General features: G+C 43.1%; 1 protein-coding gene across 1 annotated transcript in view; it reads left to right on the plus strand.

Annotated features, from left to right (window-relative positions):
• The window catches only part of COL6A6 (collagen, type VI, alpha 6), a 79,915-nt gene that overhangs the window by 20,827 nt on the left and 43,467 nt on the right, over window positions 1-15,621 (plus strand). The window contains exons 10-19 of the mRNA XM_004692190.2: window positions 2,553-2,707; window positions 4,781-4,873; window positions 6,373-6,426; window positions 8,069-8,140; window positions 8,221-8,247; window positions 8,559-8,603; window positions 8,692-8,745; window positions 9,781-9,843; window positions 13,746-13,811; window positions 15,143-15,196. Coding sequence (XP_004692247.2) covers window positions 2,553-2,707; window positions 4,781-4,873; window positions 6,373-6,426; window positions 8,069-8,140; window positions 8,221-8,247; window positions 8,559-8,603; window positions 8,692-8,745; window positions 9,781-9,843; window positions 13,746-13,811; window positions 15,143-15,196 — 683 coding nt within the window. The remainder of the gene's footprint in view (window positions 1-2,552; window positions 2,708-4,780; window positions 4,874-6,372; window positions 6,427-8,068; window positions 8,141-8,220; window positions 8,248-8,558; window positions 8,604-8,691; window positions 8,746-9,780; window positions 9,844-13,745; window positions 13,812-15,142; window positions 15,197-15,621) is intronic.

Raw genomic sequence — 15,621 nt, forward strand, 5'->3', positions numbered from 1 at the left:
CCCTAGGCAGCAGGTAAAGGTCAAAAGATTTAGTGCTTTGCCTCAATGGGGCACCATTTTCTGGTTCAGTTTATTCTCCAGTTCCTGTGGGATCTTGAAACTCGAACCCAACCCAACTGTGTTGCTCAGCCCCTTCCCTCACCCTGTCCTACTTCCTTCGCCCTCTCTTCTGAGGGCACTTCCCCAATAAGTTGTGTGCCTTCAAACCCGTATCTCAAGCTCTGATCTTTATCAAGTCATGGCATTTTTCGTGAGCTCTCATGGACTGTGTGATGAAGACAGAACAAAACCCTCAGGTGCTCAGTTGGAGTGGGCAAGTCTTCTTCAGGTGTTCTTTTATGCGGAAAAGACACACCTCTTCTAGACATTGGTAGGTGTTGGCATTTTCTCTCTGAACATCCAGATTTCAAGATTGTTTTTTTCTTCCTATTCTCAAGAAAAAAATCTAGTGAGTGAGTTTTCAAGTTCACAAGGTAGATTTTGAATATCCTCAAGTTTAGGATCTTTGTGGGAGCTAAGAGGTAATGGGTAGAACATTCTTTCAAGTGTGAAGTGGCTCTCGCTGTGGGTGAGACATTACCTACAAGACTTCTGTTGATGGTGAGTCCTAGAATCTAAGTGGAGGCCAAGTTCAGAAGCACATCAACCGCAGTTGTCACAGAAAGAGTGGAGATAGGGGAGAAGAATCTTCCCAGGTAGATGTCGTTTTATGAATCACCCTTGTGGAGGGGCACTTGTGTGAATTAGTTTCTTAATTTTGAAAATCGACTACTCTAGGGTCTAGTCAAAGATTCTTTGTTCTCCCAATTTTTTGAAATCTTTTCTTCATTAATTCGTTGTTTGGAATTGAAAACTGTATTCCAGATCATCTTACTCATTTATTGGATGACTCTGAAGGGGCAGGATTGGAGTCCCCCATTCTGATGAGAAAAACAGCTACAGATGACAATTATATGCGTATTTCCTGCAAATCAACAACCCATAGTTCTCTAAGTCTTAAATTTTTACATTTCCTGGAACTTACAAGAAAAATCAAATTTAAGATTTTTCTTCTTATTAATTGGCCCACCAGTGTGCCTTCTCCAGATCACCAAACTCCAGCAGATGAACTCCATATTCCTCATGGCATCTCCTGGCCAACCCCACCATCTCTTTTCTCCCTCATTCTCATTCTGGGGAGAGCGACAAACATTTGTTTGCTTGAGAAAAGCCAGAAACTGTCATCATGAGCATGAAAAATAGGAAACTTCAGCAAACTGGACAAGCTGGTGATGCCATTTCTAGGTTTCTTCCTGTGTCCCACATCAGCCACTCAGCTGGGCTCTCCTAGGACCCAAGTTTCCCTCACATATTGTAAACTGTATTATCTAAGCCCTCACTTCATTCATAACACATAAACTCAGATAAAATAAGGCGGCCTTCTTACTTCTTAGTCAAGAGAACACTTCTGGATCTGTTCTAACCCACAGATTTCCAAGTCCCATCCAAAGACTTTTTATTCATTTGAAGATGAGAAAACACCTGCCAGTAGAGTCAGGCCTTCATGAAACTAAATGTCTTCCACTTCAGGGTTGTTCTTTATGGTTATGTCCTTGCTACATGTTGGCTACTAAAGTGTCCTTTGAGTGTGGGCTCTGGGGTTGATTTGTCTAGATGAAAACCTAAAATTGTCACTGGAGCCTCAGATCTGTGGTCAGCTTGGAAGTTTTGTCTTGTTCCTGTTCCTTTGTCTGGGCTCTTTATATACCAGATATAAGTGAAACCATCCAGAATTTCTTTTTTCTCCTGACTTATTTCACTGAAGATAATCCCTTTCAACTCCATCCATTTTGGCACAAATAGCATGAGTTTATCATTTTTGATCACTGAGTAGTATTCCATTGTGTCTATCTGCACCACATCTAGATGCACTCATTTGTTTTGTAGTATCTAAAAGTTATCTTTGAAATATTTTGGTGTGTAAATCCCAAAGCTCTGGATGATTACATGTCATTTGCTTTTAACTGCTTGGTAATGTCTCTTATTTTCTTGTGCTACCTTGGATTTTTGATGCCGTATGATTTCATTTAGAGCTGAGCTTCTCAGTCTTGAGTATGTATACAAATCACTGGGGATTTTATTTAAACACAGATTCTGGCTCGATGGGTCTGGGATAGGGAATTGAGACTATTTATGATAAGCTTAACAGGATCCCTTTGTGTGGCAGAAATACAGTACTTTTCCTTCCTTAACACTGAGTTTCTTCTAGACTTAACCTGCTTTGTGGACCCTTTTTAACTCACTCTCTCACTTCAAATCATGAGGGAACTAGAAGTTCTGTTACAATTTACCCCTTCTTCTATTTAATTAGTCATGTAAAATAGTAATTCCTTTTGTACTCTGCTTATAGTCTTGTCTCTTGTTACTTGTCTTATCCTTTGGCTGGGTAAGTAGACAATAAATTGAGCATCCCTCTTGCCACTGTTTGCCTGGAGTAACAATCTGATACAAAGGCTAAAGAAAATTGAAATAACCAAGCATCTCACCCAGGAATTGTAAATTTTGTCGAATAGGCCTGAATGCCCTCTTGACGGTTGCTTTGGATGGAGCCACCGATTCAAGTGATCTGTCTGATCTTCTCTACATCGAATTTGGGAAAGGATTTGAGTACAGGACCCAGCACACCCTTGGAATGAGGGATCTGGGGAGCCAACTGTCAAAGCATCTGGTAAGTTGCTCAGAAAAGGCTGGTAAGTTTAGGTACTCTATTTGTTTCTGTGTATGGCTTTCATATTTCTGCTTATGAATTTGAACTGAGTTTGTTTATTTGGGGTTGAAGAGAGGTTTTTGTGATTGCGCAAACAGCCAAAATAAGGGTGTTTTGAAAGAAAGACAGCGGAGAATGAATTGGCAGGGGAAGTCTGATGTACATGCTTGATTGAAAAAAAAAAAAAAGTGGAAGAAGGAAGGAAAAAAAAACACACACACAAAGCACCTACCATCCTGCCCAAGTGACATCCAAAGGATGTAAGTGCCAGAGAAAGTCTGAGATGTGAGGAGGCAGTGAGCTTTACAGCCTGGCAGCGTCCCGCACCACGCTCAATATAGTTCAGGGTGTGAGACCAGCATCTGCCTGCAGCATGGCCCGTGGGGGAGAATGACTGCCGCTAAGAGTCATCCAGAGGGAGAACGGGCTGCTGCAAGCGGGGAGCTGTGGACTCCCCACGCTGTGCTATAGGGACCTCCTGAAGCTTGTCTTACTCATCACGAGCGTTGCCGTGGGGTCTGTTTAGAGCCTAGTGACTACATACAATGTACCTCCATCGTGTTTTTTTTTTAAGAGAGTGAAGTGTCAGCAAGTTTTTTGGCATCACTTTCACCGTATCATGTGGCTAGTAATTTGCCTTTGGCTTGTAATTTATAAAATTGTAGGCAGCATTACCAGAACACTTTCCAAGGTCTCTTCTATGTCCCACCTATGGGATTTGTATAAAAGTAAGTAATTAAATAGTTTATTGGGTGTTTTAGTTAGGTAAATTACTTCCAAAAGATGGGTGTTTAGTTGGAATTCCTTTTTTACATGGGAAGACTTCTGTTTACTACATTTACAAATACATCTATATTTGTAGTTCACAGGAGGAAGTTGCTTTTCAAAACAAACCTCTGTTTGTACATATCTCTTAAATGAAATACTGAATAAGAAAATCAGCTTTAGAAATAGGTTACTTTTATTGGTCGTAGTAAAAGTTTTGATGCTGTAGGATTTTGGTGATCCAGAGAAAACTGATATCTGACAGGAAGTCACAGAATCCATTTTGTTGCCATTATTCCTTGATTTCACACATTTCAAGTTTCACTAGTTTTTCTGAGATTTTCAGGGGAATTTTTTTCTGATGTCAGAAAAGAAACACTCTATGATAGGAAGAAATTAAAGCAAGAAATTGTTATGACAAAAGATTTTCATTTTTGGTCATACTTGATTTTTGATGAGCAAATTCTCAAAACAAAGATGACTCTACTCCACTAAACTAAAGCATGGTGTTGACTCTAAAAAGAATTTTCCTAAAGATAAGCCTCATGAATTAATCATAAAAATGCCACAGAATGTGTTATTTATTCAGGGAGTGACTATCCTGGATGAAACTCACATTTTTTTTAACATGTAACTGGCTTCTTGGCCAATATGTGAAGAAGATTCTTCTCCCCACACCTCCCACCTCCACAGCAAGCACTTCTAAAACACTGTGGCTGTAATCGGTGTTTTTTAAGTCCTGTTTTACAAGTAAAGTGTGCTGGAAATGTTTGCCATTGGGCTTCGTTCCAAGGGGGGGTGACGTTGGTCACTGCATGCGTCCTCTAGCATATAAAGATTTCACAAAGTAGGAATGAGAGGAAGCCACTGTCAGTCATCTGATTGACGAACAGATTCGGGGCAGAATGATAAAGGGTAACCAGTTACCCCAGCTCAGCGCTCGCGTGGGAACAGGAAGTCACGTCAACACATCAGTCTGCAGTGGGTCGAGTTGGCCCAGCAAAACAGATAGCAGTTTGCAAATGTAAAGGCATCTTAGGATTGATGCTGTCTTCCTCTTCATCGTGCAGTGCAGAATGCAGAGTGCAGAGGGCAGTGGAAAAGCAGAAGTCTCCCTCCCCGGGTCGGCCCAGAGTGTGGTCGCTGTCATGGTGCCCGGCCTCTGATGCGCAGGTGGACTCTGAACCACACCCCCGAGCTGGTGTGGGTTGTCTGGGCAGCAGTTCCCACCGAGGCCCAGTGTGATGCGTTTCCTCCCCTCCCCCCAAGGTCAATGTTGCTGAGAGGACATGCTGCTGTTTGTTCTGCAAGTGCATCGGGGGAGATGGCGTGATGGGAGCACCTGGGTCACCAGGGAAAAAGGTGATTTTGGCTGCGGTTCAGGCCCCCTGGAGTCGAGTAGGCTGTGCCTTTCAGACATGGCTTTAGGTAGGGCTGGGTGGTTTTAAATTCTAGACACAGCCTCTGAGGTAACTTTATTGAACTCTCTTTATGTGTCAGATTAGCCAGCCAAGGTTTTTCATCGGCATGCTCCACTGCAATCTTTATAAAAGAAAAAAATGTTTAACTAGAAGCCTTGGGAGAAGTAGCTGCCAGGATTCTTGATTCCCCAGTGCTCTGGCAGTGAAGGCAGTGATGCGGAAGAGTCAACTCTGAGCTCTCATGCTGAATAGTGAGACTCTCCTGAGTGCTGAGAGCTCGTGGCTGCTCCACACCCAGGGGTGCAGGCCTGGGAACGTCAGGCGGGAGCACTGTCTGGTCTGGGAGAAGCAGACCGGACCACACACATCTCCTGTTGCAGCAGTAGATACCCCTGCGCCTTGCTCAGCTCTGGACAGGCCAAAGGGCTGTCACACGAGTCGGTTATAAAAATAATAACTGATGACAGATTCATCCACTTCCCAACTCCAAAAAAAAAAAATACATACCCTTATGTAAAAACAAATGATTCGGAGGCCCTCCCTGGTGGTGTAGCAGGTTACAGCACAGCACTAAAAGGCAAAAACCACTTCCACGTGAGCTTGATCCCCGCCCAGAGGTGACCCACACGGTGCGGCAGACCTCTCCTGACCTGCCTGCTGCTCCCCTCAGCACTGTACTTCATAGATCAGGCTGTACTACTCCCCACTCTGTCTCTGGTGAAGCCTCTCACCGCACCTGCACCCCTGGCCTGTACCCCAGTTCCGTATGCATAGATAAATAAATCTTAAAAAAAAAAAAGTGATTTGGATGTTATGAAATCCAAGCCATGGATGTATTTAATAATGATTTTAATACTGTTTGTTTACACACGTGTTTGATTTTGGGATAATTTATAGATAACACCATAACTTCCAAATCACCATAGCTGTGTCCCTGAAGAAAGTTTTTAGACTAATTGTTCCCTAACAGCTTCAACTTCACGCCAAGAAAGTGGTAAAGTTGTTTTTTTTTTTTATATAAGGATTCAGAAAGAATGGAAAGAAGTGTGTGTGGCTTCTTTTTCTATGTGTAGCATAGATCCTAAAAAGGATTTTTGTAATGAAAAGAGGCTATTGCTAGTCCATTAGGGGAAACGAGGGCTGTGTTCATTTCAGTGTTTGTAAAATAACTCCAGCACTATATATAACCCCAGAGAGCGTTATGGATAATACTATGATTCACACACACACATATGCCCTTGAGTAATCTGGATCCCAGAATCAAAACTCCATTTACTTTTCATGTATGTCAGTACAGCCTAGCTTGTAGAGGGAGGACTGTTTTATTTAAAACTCTTACTGTTCTACATAAAGTAAAACTTAGTGTGACGATTTTTGCTTGACTTCCTTTGGTTTTCACTCTATGGAATTCTCATGTCTTTCCCCTTTCCTTACTTCCAGGGACCCCCAGGCTTTAAAGGCAGCCAAGGCCACCTGGGAGAGGAGGGCGCTGCAGTAAGTCTTGCCAGTTGTGTTTGTTGCTAAGAACTTGCCTACGTGTGAAGCAGTGTGTGTCAGTTCAGAGGAAAGCAAACAATGTTGGGTTCCAAGCACACAAGTGCAGAATCGGAGGCCTGTTTTAGTCTTCCTTGAGCTTCCTTGGGGAGGAAGGTTTATGAACATGCCAGTGTCCTGCCTCCCCGTCTGCACTGCACCATAAAGTCAATGCACACGTGACCCTCTTCACCAGGGATGTCAAGTCACCTCCATTTCCCCCATCCTGCTCCATTTTGCTCTAGTAAACCTGCTCACCGATTTGTTTATCAAGGAGTTATTTCTTGCAGCCTGCCTGCCTGCCTCTATCCATCCATTCATTTACCAGTGATATACTAAGCATTTACCACATTATTTATCAATGATCTCACTTCTAAATGCAATCGCCCATTCATTCTTCATTTCACAAATGCATAGTATCTAGTCACGTGCCAGGCACATTGAATAAGAAAAAGGTTTTCTTATAGACACTAGAAATAAGAAAAAGGGTTTTAAAAAGATGATTCCTACTTCAACTTCCAGAAGAGTGGAAAGCAAGTAAGATTAACAGTGGATCCAGTTGTTACAAGGACTACATAGGAGGCATAATGCAGTAAGAACAAATATCAACGAGCCTTAGTAATAGCCTTGGTGAGCATTAGGGCTCAGGAGGTGAAGGCTACACACAAGGGGTAATCTGGGGCAGACATCTGAAGAACAGATAGAAATTTCTCCAGGCAAAGTTTGTGGAAAGCACATTCTACTATAGTAGAACTGTGAGCCCAATGGCTTGTAACTGAGTCCAAGAATGGTGTGCTTACAGAAGGGCCCTTACTCAGAATGACTGAGGACAGAGTGCAGGGTGAGATGGGGAGCAACTCCTGGATCACTGGGAGTCTTAAACTCCCTGAAAAAAGAACTGTGTCTTCCAGTTGATCGGCAGTCATTAAGTGGTATTGAGCATTGATGTGCAACTGATGAGTATGTTGCACACACCAGCAACATGATGGGTGATGATAAGGTGAAGGTTGCAGGCAGAGCAGTCTTACACCACTAGGTGCGCAGCAGAGAGGCCCTAATCCTGGTTTGCAGCACTAGCATAAGTGCGTTGACAGGACATATCTTGGTGACAGACATGGGGAGAGAAGAATATGACATCATGCTTCTAGCTCATAAGACTCTAGGCTAGCAGAGTTACCAAGACAAGAAGAACAAGAACTGTATTGAGCTTAAGAAAAACGAAAGAATAATCTTGGCCTCTGAACCATGACCCTTGATTATATCATAGTTGGAGCTCTTCTCTGATGTCTCACTAATTCGTCATCATCTGTTCCTGGAATAGCTCCTAAAATCTTGAAAATGCATCTTAGTTGCCATTTTGTTTCTACGTCTGTTTTACATAGATATTACCTCACCCGGGCCAACTTGCAGGTGGGATCCAAAGCAGTGGCCTGGTATCAGAGTAGCTCTTTCCTTCCATTCTTACTTTTGGTAAGCATGAACTCTGGATTGTAACCACGAGCAACTACACACTTTGCTCCAACAAAAATCTTGGTAAATTCCCAAGGCATACCATACCATGCCATAGGGAAAAAACCTTCATCTGGTATGTGTTCTTTCTCAGGGAGAGAGAGGAGCTGCTGGACCCATGGGGCAGCCAGGTTCTAAGGGATGCACTGGTACCAAAGGGCCTAAGGTAAGGGTCACATAGACTTTGTGGAGTCTTCTCGACATTGATCCTGTGTTCCTGCACTCACCACTATTCTCTATTTTCAGGGAAACAGGGGACTAAATGGACAAGAGGTATGGCCCAGACACATCTACTTACCTACCCATCATGCTATCTTCAACTATTTTTATTTTTGAGATTAGTCTATTGTACAAATGAAGTTTCCGTTGACCTTTTTTAGTACCATTCATTTAATTTTGCTTATTTTATTGCAGGCAATGTGCATTATTTGTTGACTTGTTATTACTGAATAAGCTTTGCTATTAGCTAAGGCCAGCCTAATAAAGAGCCTGTATATTGCACCCAAAATTAGACCTCTTGTTTGTGTTTGACTTCTCTCCACATAAATATAAGGAGTCTTTTCTGATCATGTCCATCTTTACAGGGAGAAACTGGGGAAAGCGGGATTGATGGATTAAGTGGAGAACAGGTAGAGTCTTCTCTTGGTACATAAAGGACTTTCTGATCCCTTTCTTACTAAGAAAATGGACATTTGAACTTTTTCTTTGTTTTTTTAGGGTCATAGTGGTCTTCCTGGAAGAAAAGGAGAGAAGGGTGATGATGGAGCCCAGGTAGGGATTCAATAAAGGGACAACATGAAAACTGTCCTGGGAATTAAAGATGTGATGGATGGAGTAGAACAACTGTGTGAGCTGGGGCCACAAAATTGCCCTGAGACAGTCAGTCTAGAAAGTCTCTACCTCACATAGCAATAAACCTTTATATCTTAACATTTAGTAATTGTCTCAAAAGTTTCAACTGACCTAGACAGAACATGGCAAAGTTTGTGTGTCTGTAGGTTGGCTTCGGGCTCTGTTCCATGTGTTTCTTCCTTCCTCCTGGAACTTTAGTGCATATCTGGCCAGGTTGGCCATGACCTTGCCATGGTCAAGGCAAAAGCACAAGGGAGCAAGTAGAAACACACAAGCTCGCTCAAGAGCCTGAGGCCTAGACTTGGAACTTGGCAGGGACACTGCCAGCTCTGTAGGCCAAATGAAGTCATGAGAGTATCAGATGTGGAGAATCTCTCCCACCACAGTTGGAAAGCACAGCAGAGGGCTATGGCCAAGGGCATGGACACAGAGGAAAATGCCAACTCTGGCTATAAAGAAAGACAGCTGCCTCACAGGCCTCAGCTGATGGCCGGGTTACTGGTTCAGGGTAGTGGTCTGTGCCACTCACTGCCATCTAGAACAGAGACCCACCGTGGCATTGCCTTCTTGCTCTTTAGAGTGGGAGCAGGGGAGTCAGAAGCCTACTTTCTAGCTAATGCAACCACGTTGGGAAAATGGCATCATCTCTGACTCACGGCCACCTTATTAAGAGAAAGATAATGAGCAATACCTGGTTCATAAAGTACTTGTAAAAACTCAACTTGACAACGAATGTGTCTGGAACACAGAGTTCGCCACTGTGGCACATATTGAGCTCACTCTTCAATTATTCATATGATGCCTGAAACTATTTTTTGGTTGTTTCATTTTCCAGTTTAGTAGAAAAAATATCACTATTTGAAATTATGCAAGCCAGGCAGAAGGTGAGATCTATGTTTCCTTCTTTTTATGGATATTGTTTAAAATACTTGTTCTGATTTGTGTTAACTTTAGGGAAGTCCAGGAAAGAGAGGGATTTCTGGTGACCATGGAGCAAAAGGCCATCGAGGGGACCCTGTAAGTGCCAGGGATGCGGGGCTGTGAACTAACAATGAGGCTTGTTCCCATCTGCTCCCCACTAGCGAGAGACATCCCCCTTTTAAATGTGCTGCAGTAGCAACCCTGAGCTTAAATCATCCCAGTTGTTAGAGAATTTTACAAGCCCCTCCCTGACTTAAATCCCCTGCATATACCATGAGGATGGATACAGTGAGGATGGGCAGTGATAGGCCTGAGACAGGACTTGTGCAGGTCTTGCCTGAGATGACACATTCAGGAGTAGCCTAGTGCTTTAGAGCTATGAAGGACTCTGGCCCATTCATCTTCCTCTGATGTGAAGACATTTACTCACACCCAGATGCATAGAACACACCAAAAAGTCCCCTTCCCCTGTGCCAATCCAACCTTCCCCAAAGTCATCGTTCTTCCAGTATCATAAATTCTCTTGAACTTCATGTAAGTGGAATTATGTAGGACTCACTCTCTTGCTTCTTTAGTAAGTTTATGTTTGTAAGATCCATCTGTTTAGAACGGCAGTCCATTCACTCTTACAGTTGTGTGGTATTCAGTTGCATGAATAAAGTAGGATTTAGTCATGCAATCTACTGTTGGTAAAGCTGGGTTATTCCAGCTTTCGCTTTTGTGAATAGTGCTGCTGTGAACATTTCAGCACTTACCATTTTTGAAAAGATTTATTTATTTATGCTTACAGAACTGGGGTACAGGCCAGAGGTGTGGGTGAGAGGATTCACCAGAGAGCGTGTGGGGACAGAACAGGCAGATTGACAAAGTACACTGCTGAGGGGAGCAGCAAGCGGGTCAGAAGAGGTCTGCCACGCCATGTGGGTCAGCTTCCTGGCTGGGGATCAAGCTGTAGTGGCTTTGGAGAGATTGATAATGAGGTGATTTAACCCGTTGCACCACCAGGGCGAGCCCACAGCACGTAGCTTTTGTGCACACGTCTGTGAGGTATATATTTAGGAGTAGAATTTTGGATCATAACTTGTAGACCTATATTCAACTAAAATCTTTACAGTCAAACAGTAACAAATTTTCTCTTTTTGGAGAAAAAGTCCACGCTAATTCACACTTCCTCCAGCAAGGGACAGGAACAGCTCTCTACACACATTGGAGTGGCTCAGAGCCAGGACAATACTAGGATGAGGGGGCAGCTGGGAATCTCATGGAACTTGGTCTTTGCTGACTCCTTGTTCAGTTCACAGCAGCTTGATCAGAGAAAAGTGTCTTTTAATAATTCTTCAAAAATGTCAATGTTGGCCCTCCCTGGTGGCGCAGCGGGTTAAAGCACAGCACTGAGAAGCTAAAGCCGCTTCCGCATGAGTTCGATTCCCGCCTGCCCCGGAGGTGACCACATGGCGTGGCAGACCTCTCCTGACCCGCCCGCTGCTCCCCTCAGCAGTGTACTTCGTCTATCTGCCTGTTCTGTTCCCCACTCTGTCTCTGGTAAAGCCTCTCGCCGCCCCTGAGCCTCTGGCCTGTACCCCAGTTCTGTATGCACAAATAAATAAATCTTAAAAAAAAAAAAAAGTCAATGTTAAGTATACACTGTAAATGTCTCTGTCTAATTAGAGGCATTTGCACTTGAAACCAGCACTGGTAGCTGAGAGTTTTCAAACAACTTCAAAGTATCAAAAACCCTACCCACAAGTCAGGGTAATTATGAAGTGAAAGTCAGATATGAAGAAATTTCAGTTCTTACGTGCAATGGCCAGAAACTCACTTGGGGTCTTCCTATAAAATTACCACTCAGTTTGATCAGGACATCACCTGATTGTCTGCTAAATTGTGCCTGTGATTATCTAGATAATGCCTTTTTAAAAATCTGAATAAATAACAAAGAATTTTTATTTAAAAAGTTGTTCTATAACTTAACGATAGCTGAAAAGTCAACCCACTAAAATTTCTCTGTGATGTTATTGCTCTACTAATGTGGGAGTAATATATATATATATCTCAAACTGAAGACAACTCTGTGCTTTTTCACATGTGGGTTACTATTTCAGGAAAAGTTGACAAGAGCAAGTCTGATAGAAGGAATAGAACAACACATGATCATACTGTTCACAGGAATGCATAAAAGTACTGCAAATTCCTGAAAAGTTATGCTTTTTCAGAAAGAATTTCTGATGACCTAAAAGCTAATTAGGCTGTTTGGAATTTTCATTCATGATATAAGTATTTTTTAATTTCATGTAGTGTTGGAAGGAAACTGAACTTCGGTCATTTTTCTAAGCTTCTTCATTCTAAGTCCATATTTAATCATAAACTTGTGTTAGATAATGTTCTTTTGTCCTGTTGCATAGAAATTGAAGGACTGTACCAGGTCATATTCAGACTACTCAAACAAATGATCCGAATGTAAATCATGATTCCAACTCTATAGAATGTGCTGCTCTGTATTATTTTTTGAATGTCATCTCATCAATCAATTAGTTCAGCGTTGAACTACAATACGAAGTTTACACATCCATTGGAATAAAATTCAGGGCCTTTTCCTTGCCTTTTTCACTAGTTACAGCTTTCTTACATTGTCATTTAGGTATACCCTGTTTAGAGAACAAATATTGGAACTTCAGAGAGAAAGTGAAAATGGCCTTTGGTTTTGATATGTAGGGAGAAAGAAGTACCTTTCGTATGTGTCAGCAGGGTCAACTGTAAAAGTAAATTCTAAGCCCATCTTTTTCATTCCTTTAGCCTACAAGTTCTAAGTGTGGAAACTACATGTCTAAAAAACTTTTAAGTATCTGGAGTAATGACATGTCCCTGCTGGTGATCTCAAATTACTTATTGATTGATGAAGGCAATCTAGGCTGCTATCAGCCCAACAGTCAGACAGTCGGTACTCAACAGGACTGGATAATTGTTGTCCCCTCTCCATTTATTGGCATATTGACTGAGTTGACTGGCCCAATTGATTGCCCTGGCATCCCAGTGACACTGCTCCATTGCTGGTCCTTACCAGCCAAGATAGAAGCTTGATCTGCTGAGGACAGTACCCCACAATGTGTGCCTGTTTGCGTTGAGACCCTGCTCGAATGTGTGTGTGAACATAAGGGGAAACTCAAAGAGTTCAGGATTTTCTGGAAACCAGAAAATACGAGTGAGCATATGGGGGTGGGAAGTAACCAGAAGTGTGGGACTCTCCCTGGTGGCACAGCCAGTTAAAGCACACGCCATAAAGCTCACCACAGCCGCTGCACCACGAGTTTGACCCCCCACCCGAGGTGACCCACATGGTCTGGCAGACCTCTCCTGACCTACCCACTGCTCCCCTCAGCAGTGTATTTCATCAACCTGCCTGTTCTGCTCCCCAGTCTGCCTTTGATGAATCCTCTCACTGCTTCTGCTCCTCTGGCCTGTACCCCAGTTCTGTATGCATAAATAAATAAATCTTAAAAAAAAAAAAAAAGAGGCAGTGTAGCAGATTCCACCCTCAGAACTGCTCCAAATACACATAAAACTTGGAGGAATCCTTTACAAACTTCTGCTTCCCAAGGGCAGATGAGAGTAAAATCCCCCATCCCTCAAGTTTAAACTTGCCTGGGCACCAAGAAAAAGCTTAGGGCAAGTGGGGAGCAAGAAGGGCATCTGTGGGCCCAGGTACGTGCTGTTACAAGCACAGCTCACGTCACCTTGTTTCCCTGGGCCAGGCCTTTCTGTCATGCGTTCTTGCTTTTCCCGGACACTCTCACCTCAGATCTCCACTCTTGTACAATACATATTACAGGAGGAAAAGAAAACACATGTAAACCATTTATAATGTTCACCTGTTTCTGCTTTCAAGTGGGATGGATTCCACTGCCCAGTTTTCTTGTGGCAGGGTAATTCGTGTATCATCTATGAGTTATGCTTCTGAGGAGAAATGTTCAATATAGATTCATTTTTCTCTTTTCTTTTAGGGAGTTCCTGGATTTGACAGTCACATCGAAGGACCCAAGGGCTTGAAAGGAGAACATGGAAGACAAGTAATTATGCGGGCGCTTGAGAGTAAACGTGTAAAATGATGATGAGATACCATGAGATGCAAGTACTCAGTGACAGAAGATGAAATGCACAGAGAGAATTTGGAATCTAAGTGCATATATACTTGATACAGAAAAGCTATTTGGGGGAACAAAGGATTTTTTGTTGTTGTTGTTCCTCCTGGCTACTACTTTATGATTCAAGAAATAGTTGTCATCTTCTGAATTTAGGGTAATTAGTTTCAATAAGCTATACTCTTAAAGTCTTCACTTTTGAATGGTGACATCAAAACTCTTAACTTAAAATGTAGGACTAGCTGACAGGAAAAAAAAAAAGAGCTATTGATCTTCCCAGAATCCCATATCCACACCAGTATGCGATAAAGAGTAGAACTTTAACTCAAAGCAATTAATCTCATGCACTCTCACAAGTCATAGTTCGATGATCTTGATTTTCAGGACTTACAAATTTACCTGGGCAAGAAAATAACAATAATAATGAACAGCTATATAGCAGAGCCAGTTTATGGGGGTGGAGTGGGGAATGGGATCAACAACAGTGAGGGGAGGGAAATGCACTGGACTATGGTGATGGCACACGGGTGATTTGGTGATGGGAAGCCCACGGAGATTGCAAATGAGATGGAAAATTGCACAAAATGATGTAAAAATAAACTATTCTACTATTTATTTAAAAAAATAATAACAAAAAAATTTACAACTGAAAAAAAATAAACTTACCTCGGAAATGAATTTCTGGGTCTTTTTGATGGGGAAGATCCCTTGGTGACTCTCCCTAGAGGAGAAGTCTGCTCCAAGTAGAAAGAACTTTCTACTTGTAGAAAGTAAACATTAAATAGGCTTTGTCATTTGCCACCAAGGGGTGAGTGCCCCACTCGAGGCTCATAATTCTCTCCTTTCCTCTCTCGGGGATACTTATGAACATTAGGACATCTTATTTGCATGAGGCTGTTAGTGCACTGGTTTAGACACAGGTGGAATTCCAAACCATACGTAGCCATGCCTGAGCTGTGAGCCCTTCTGTGGTGATACAGTGGGATGGCTTGACTTGAAACGCCTGTGACTTGCACCTCAAACACAAGCTGGACAGCAGTGAAGCAGCTGAAGGCTTGTCGCTAGCACTCTGCTCTGTCACCCCCATCACCATGTAGACCTGCGATTTATGACAGTGGAGCTAATGCCTCCTTGCAGAGGGAGGTGCCACTCCTGTTGTTGTGTGCCCACACACCTCCCTGCAGCACACGAGCTGAGAGTGAAGAGGAAATGTGTCAGTGCGGGGTAATCACTGTCCCATCTGTCTCTTCATTCAACAGGGTAGAAGAGGCTGGCCAGGCCCCCCTGGAACTCCAGGCTCCAGAAGAAAGACAGTAAGCTCCTTTCTGCCAGCCCGTCGGTGATGGAAATGGTTGATGGTGGGGAGGAAGAGGGATGGTTCACTGGCTCATTCCCTGGGGGAGACTGGCCGGGGTCATCGCTGGGAAGAGAGCTGACCAAGGACTGAAGAAGGTACCGGCTGGAAAGAGGATCAGGAGGGAGGGCTGGGCAGAGAGGAGAGAGCAGCCACACAGAGGAAGAGTGGTCAGGTGTGATCCACTGGCCAGCGGCTGAGGGCCAGGGATGTCATTCGAAATCCAGAAATCCATTCCTCTGCTTGGCGTTAAACTACTTGGTAAAGTCAGTTCTGGTGTAAGGCCTCTCCTGTTACTTATGTGTGCTCTGCTTTGCAAAGAAGAATATGTTTTAAGATGCAGAAATACTTTCTTGGTGGAGGATAACTGTTGGGTCTATGAAT

This window comes from Condylura cristata, unplaced genomic scaffold (genome assembly GCF_000260355.1).
Source record: "Condylura cristata isolate star-nosed mole 26May11 unplaced genomic scaffold, ConCri1.0 scaffold00033, whole genome shotgun sequence".
In the NCBI taxonomy this organism is placed as follows: domain Eukaryota; kingdom Metazoa; phylum Chordata; class Mammalia; order Eulipotyphla; family Talpidae; genus Condylura; species Condylura cristata.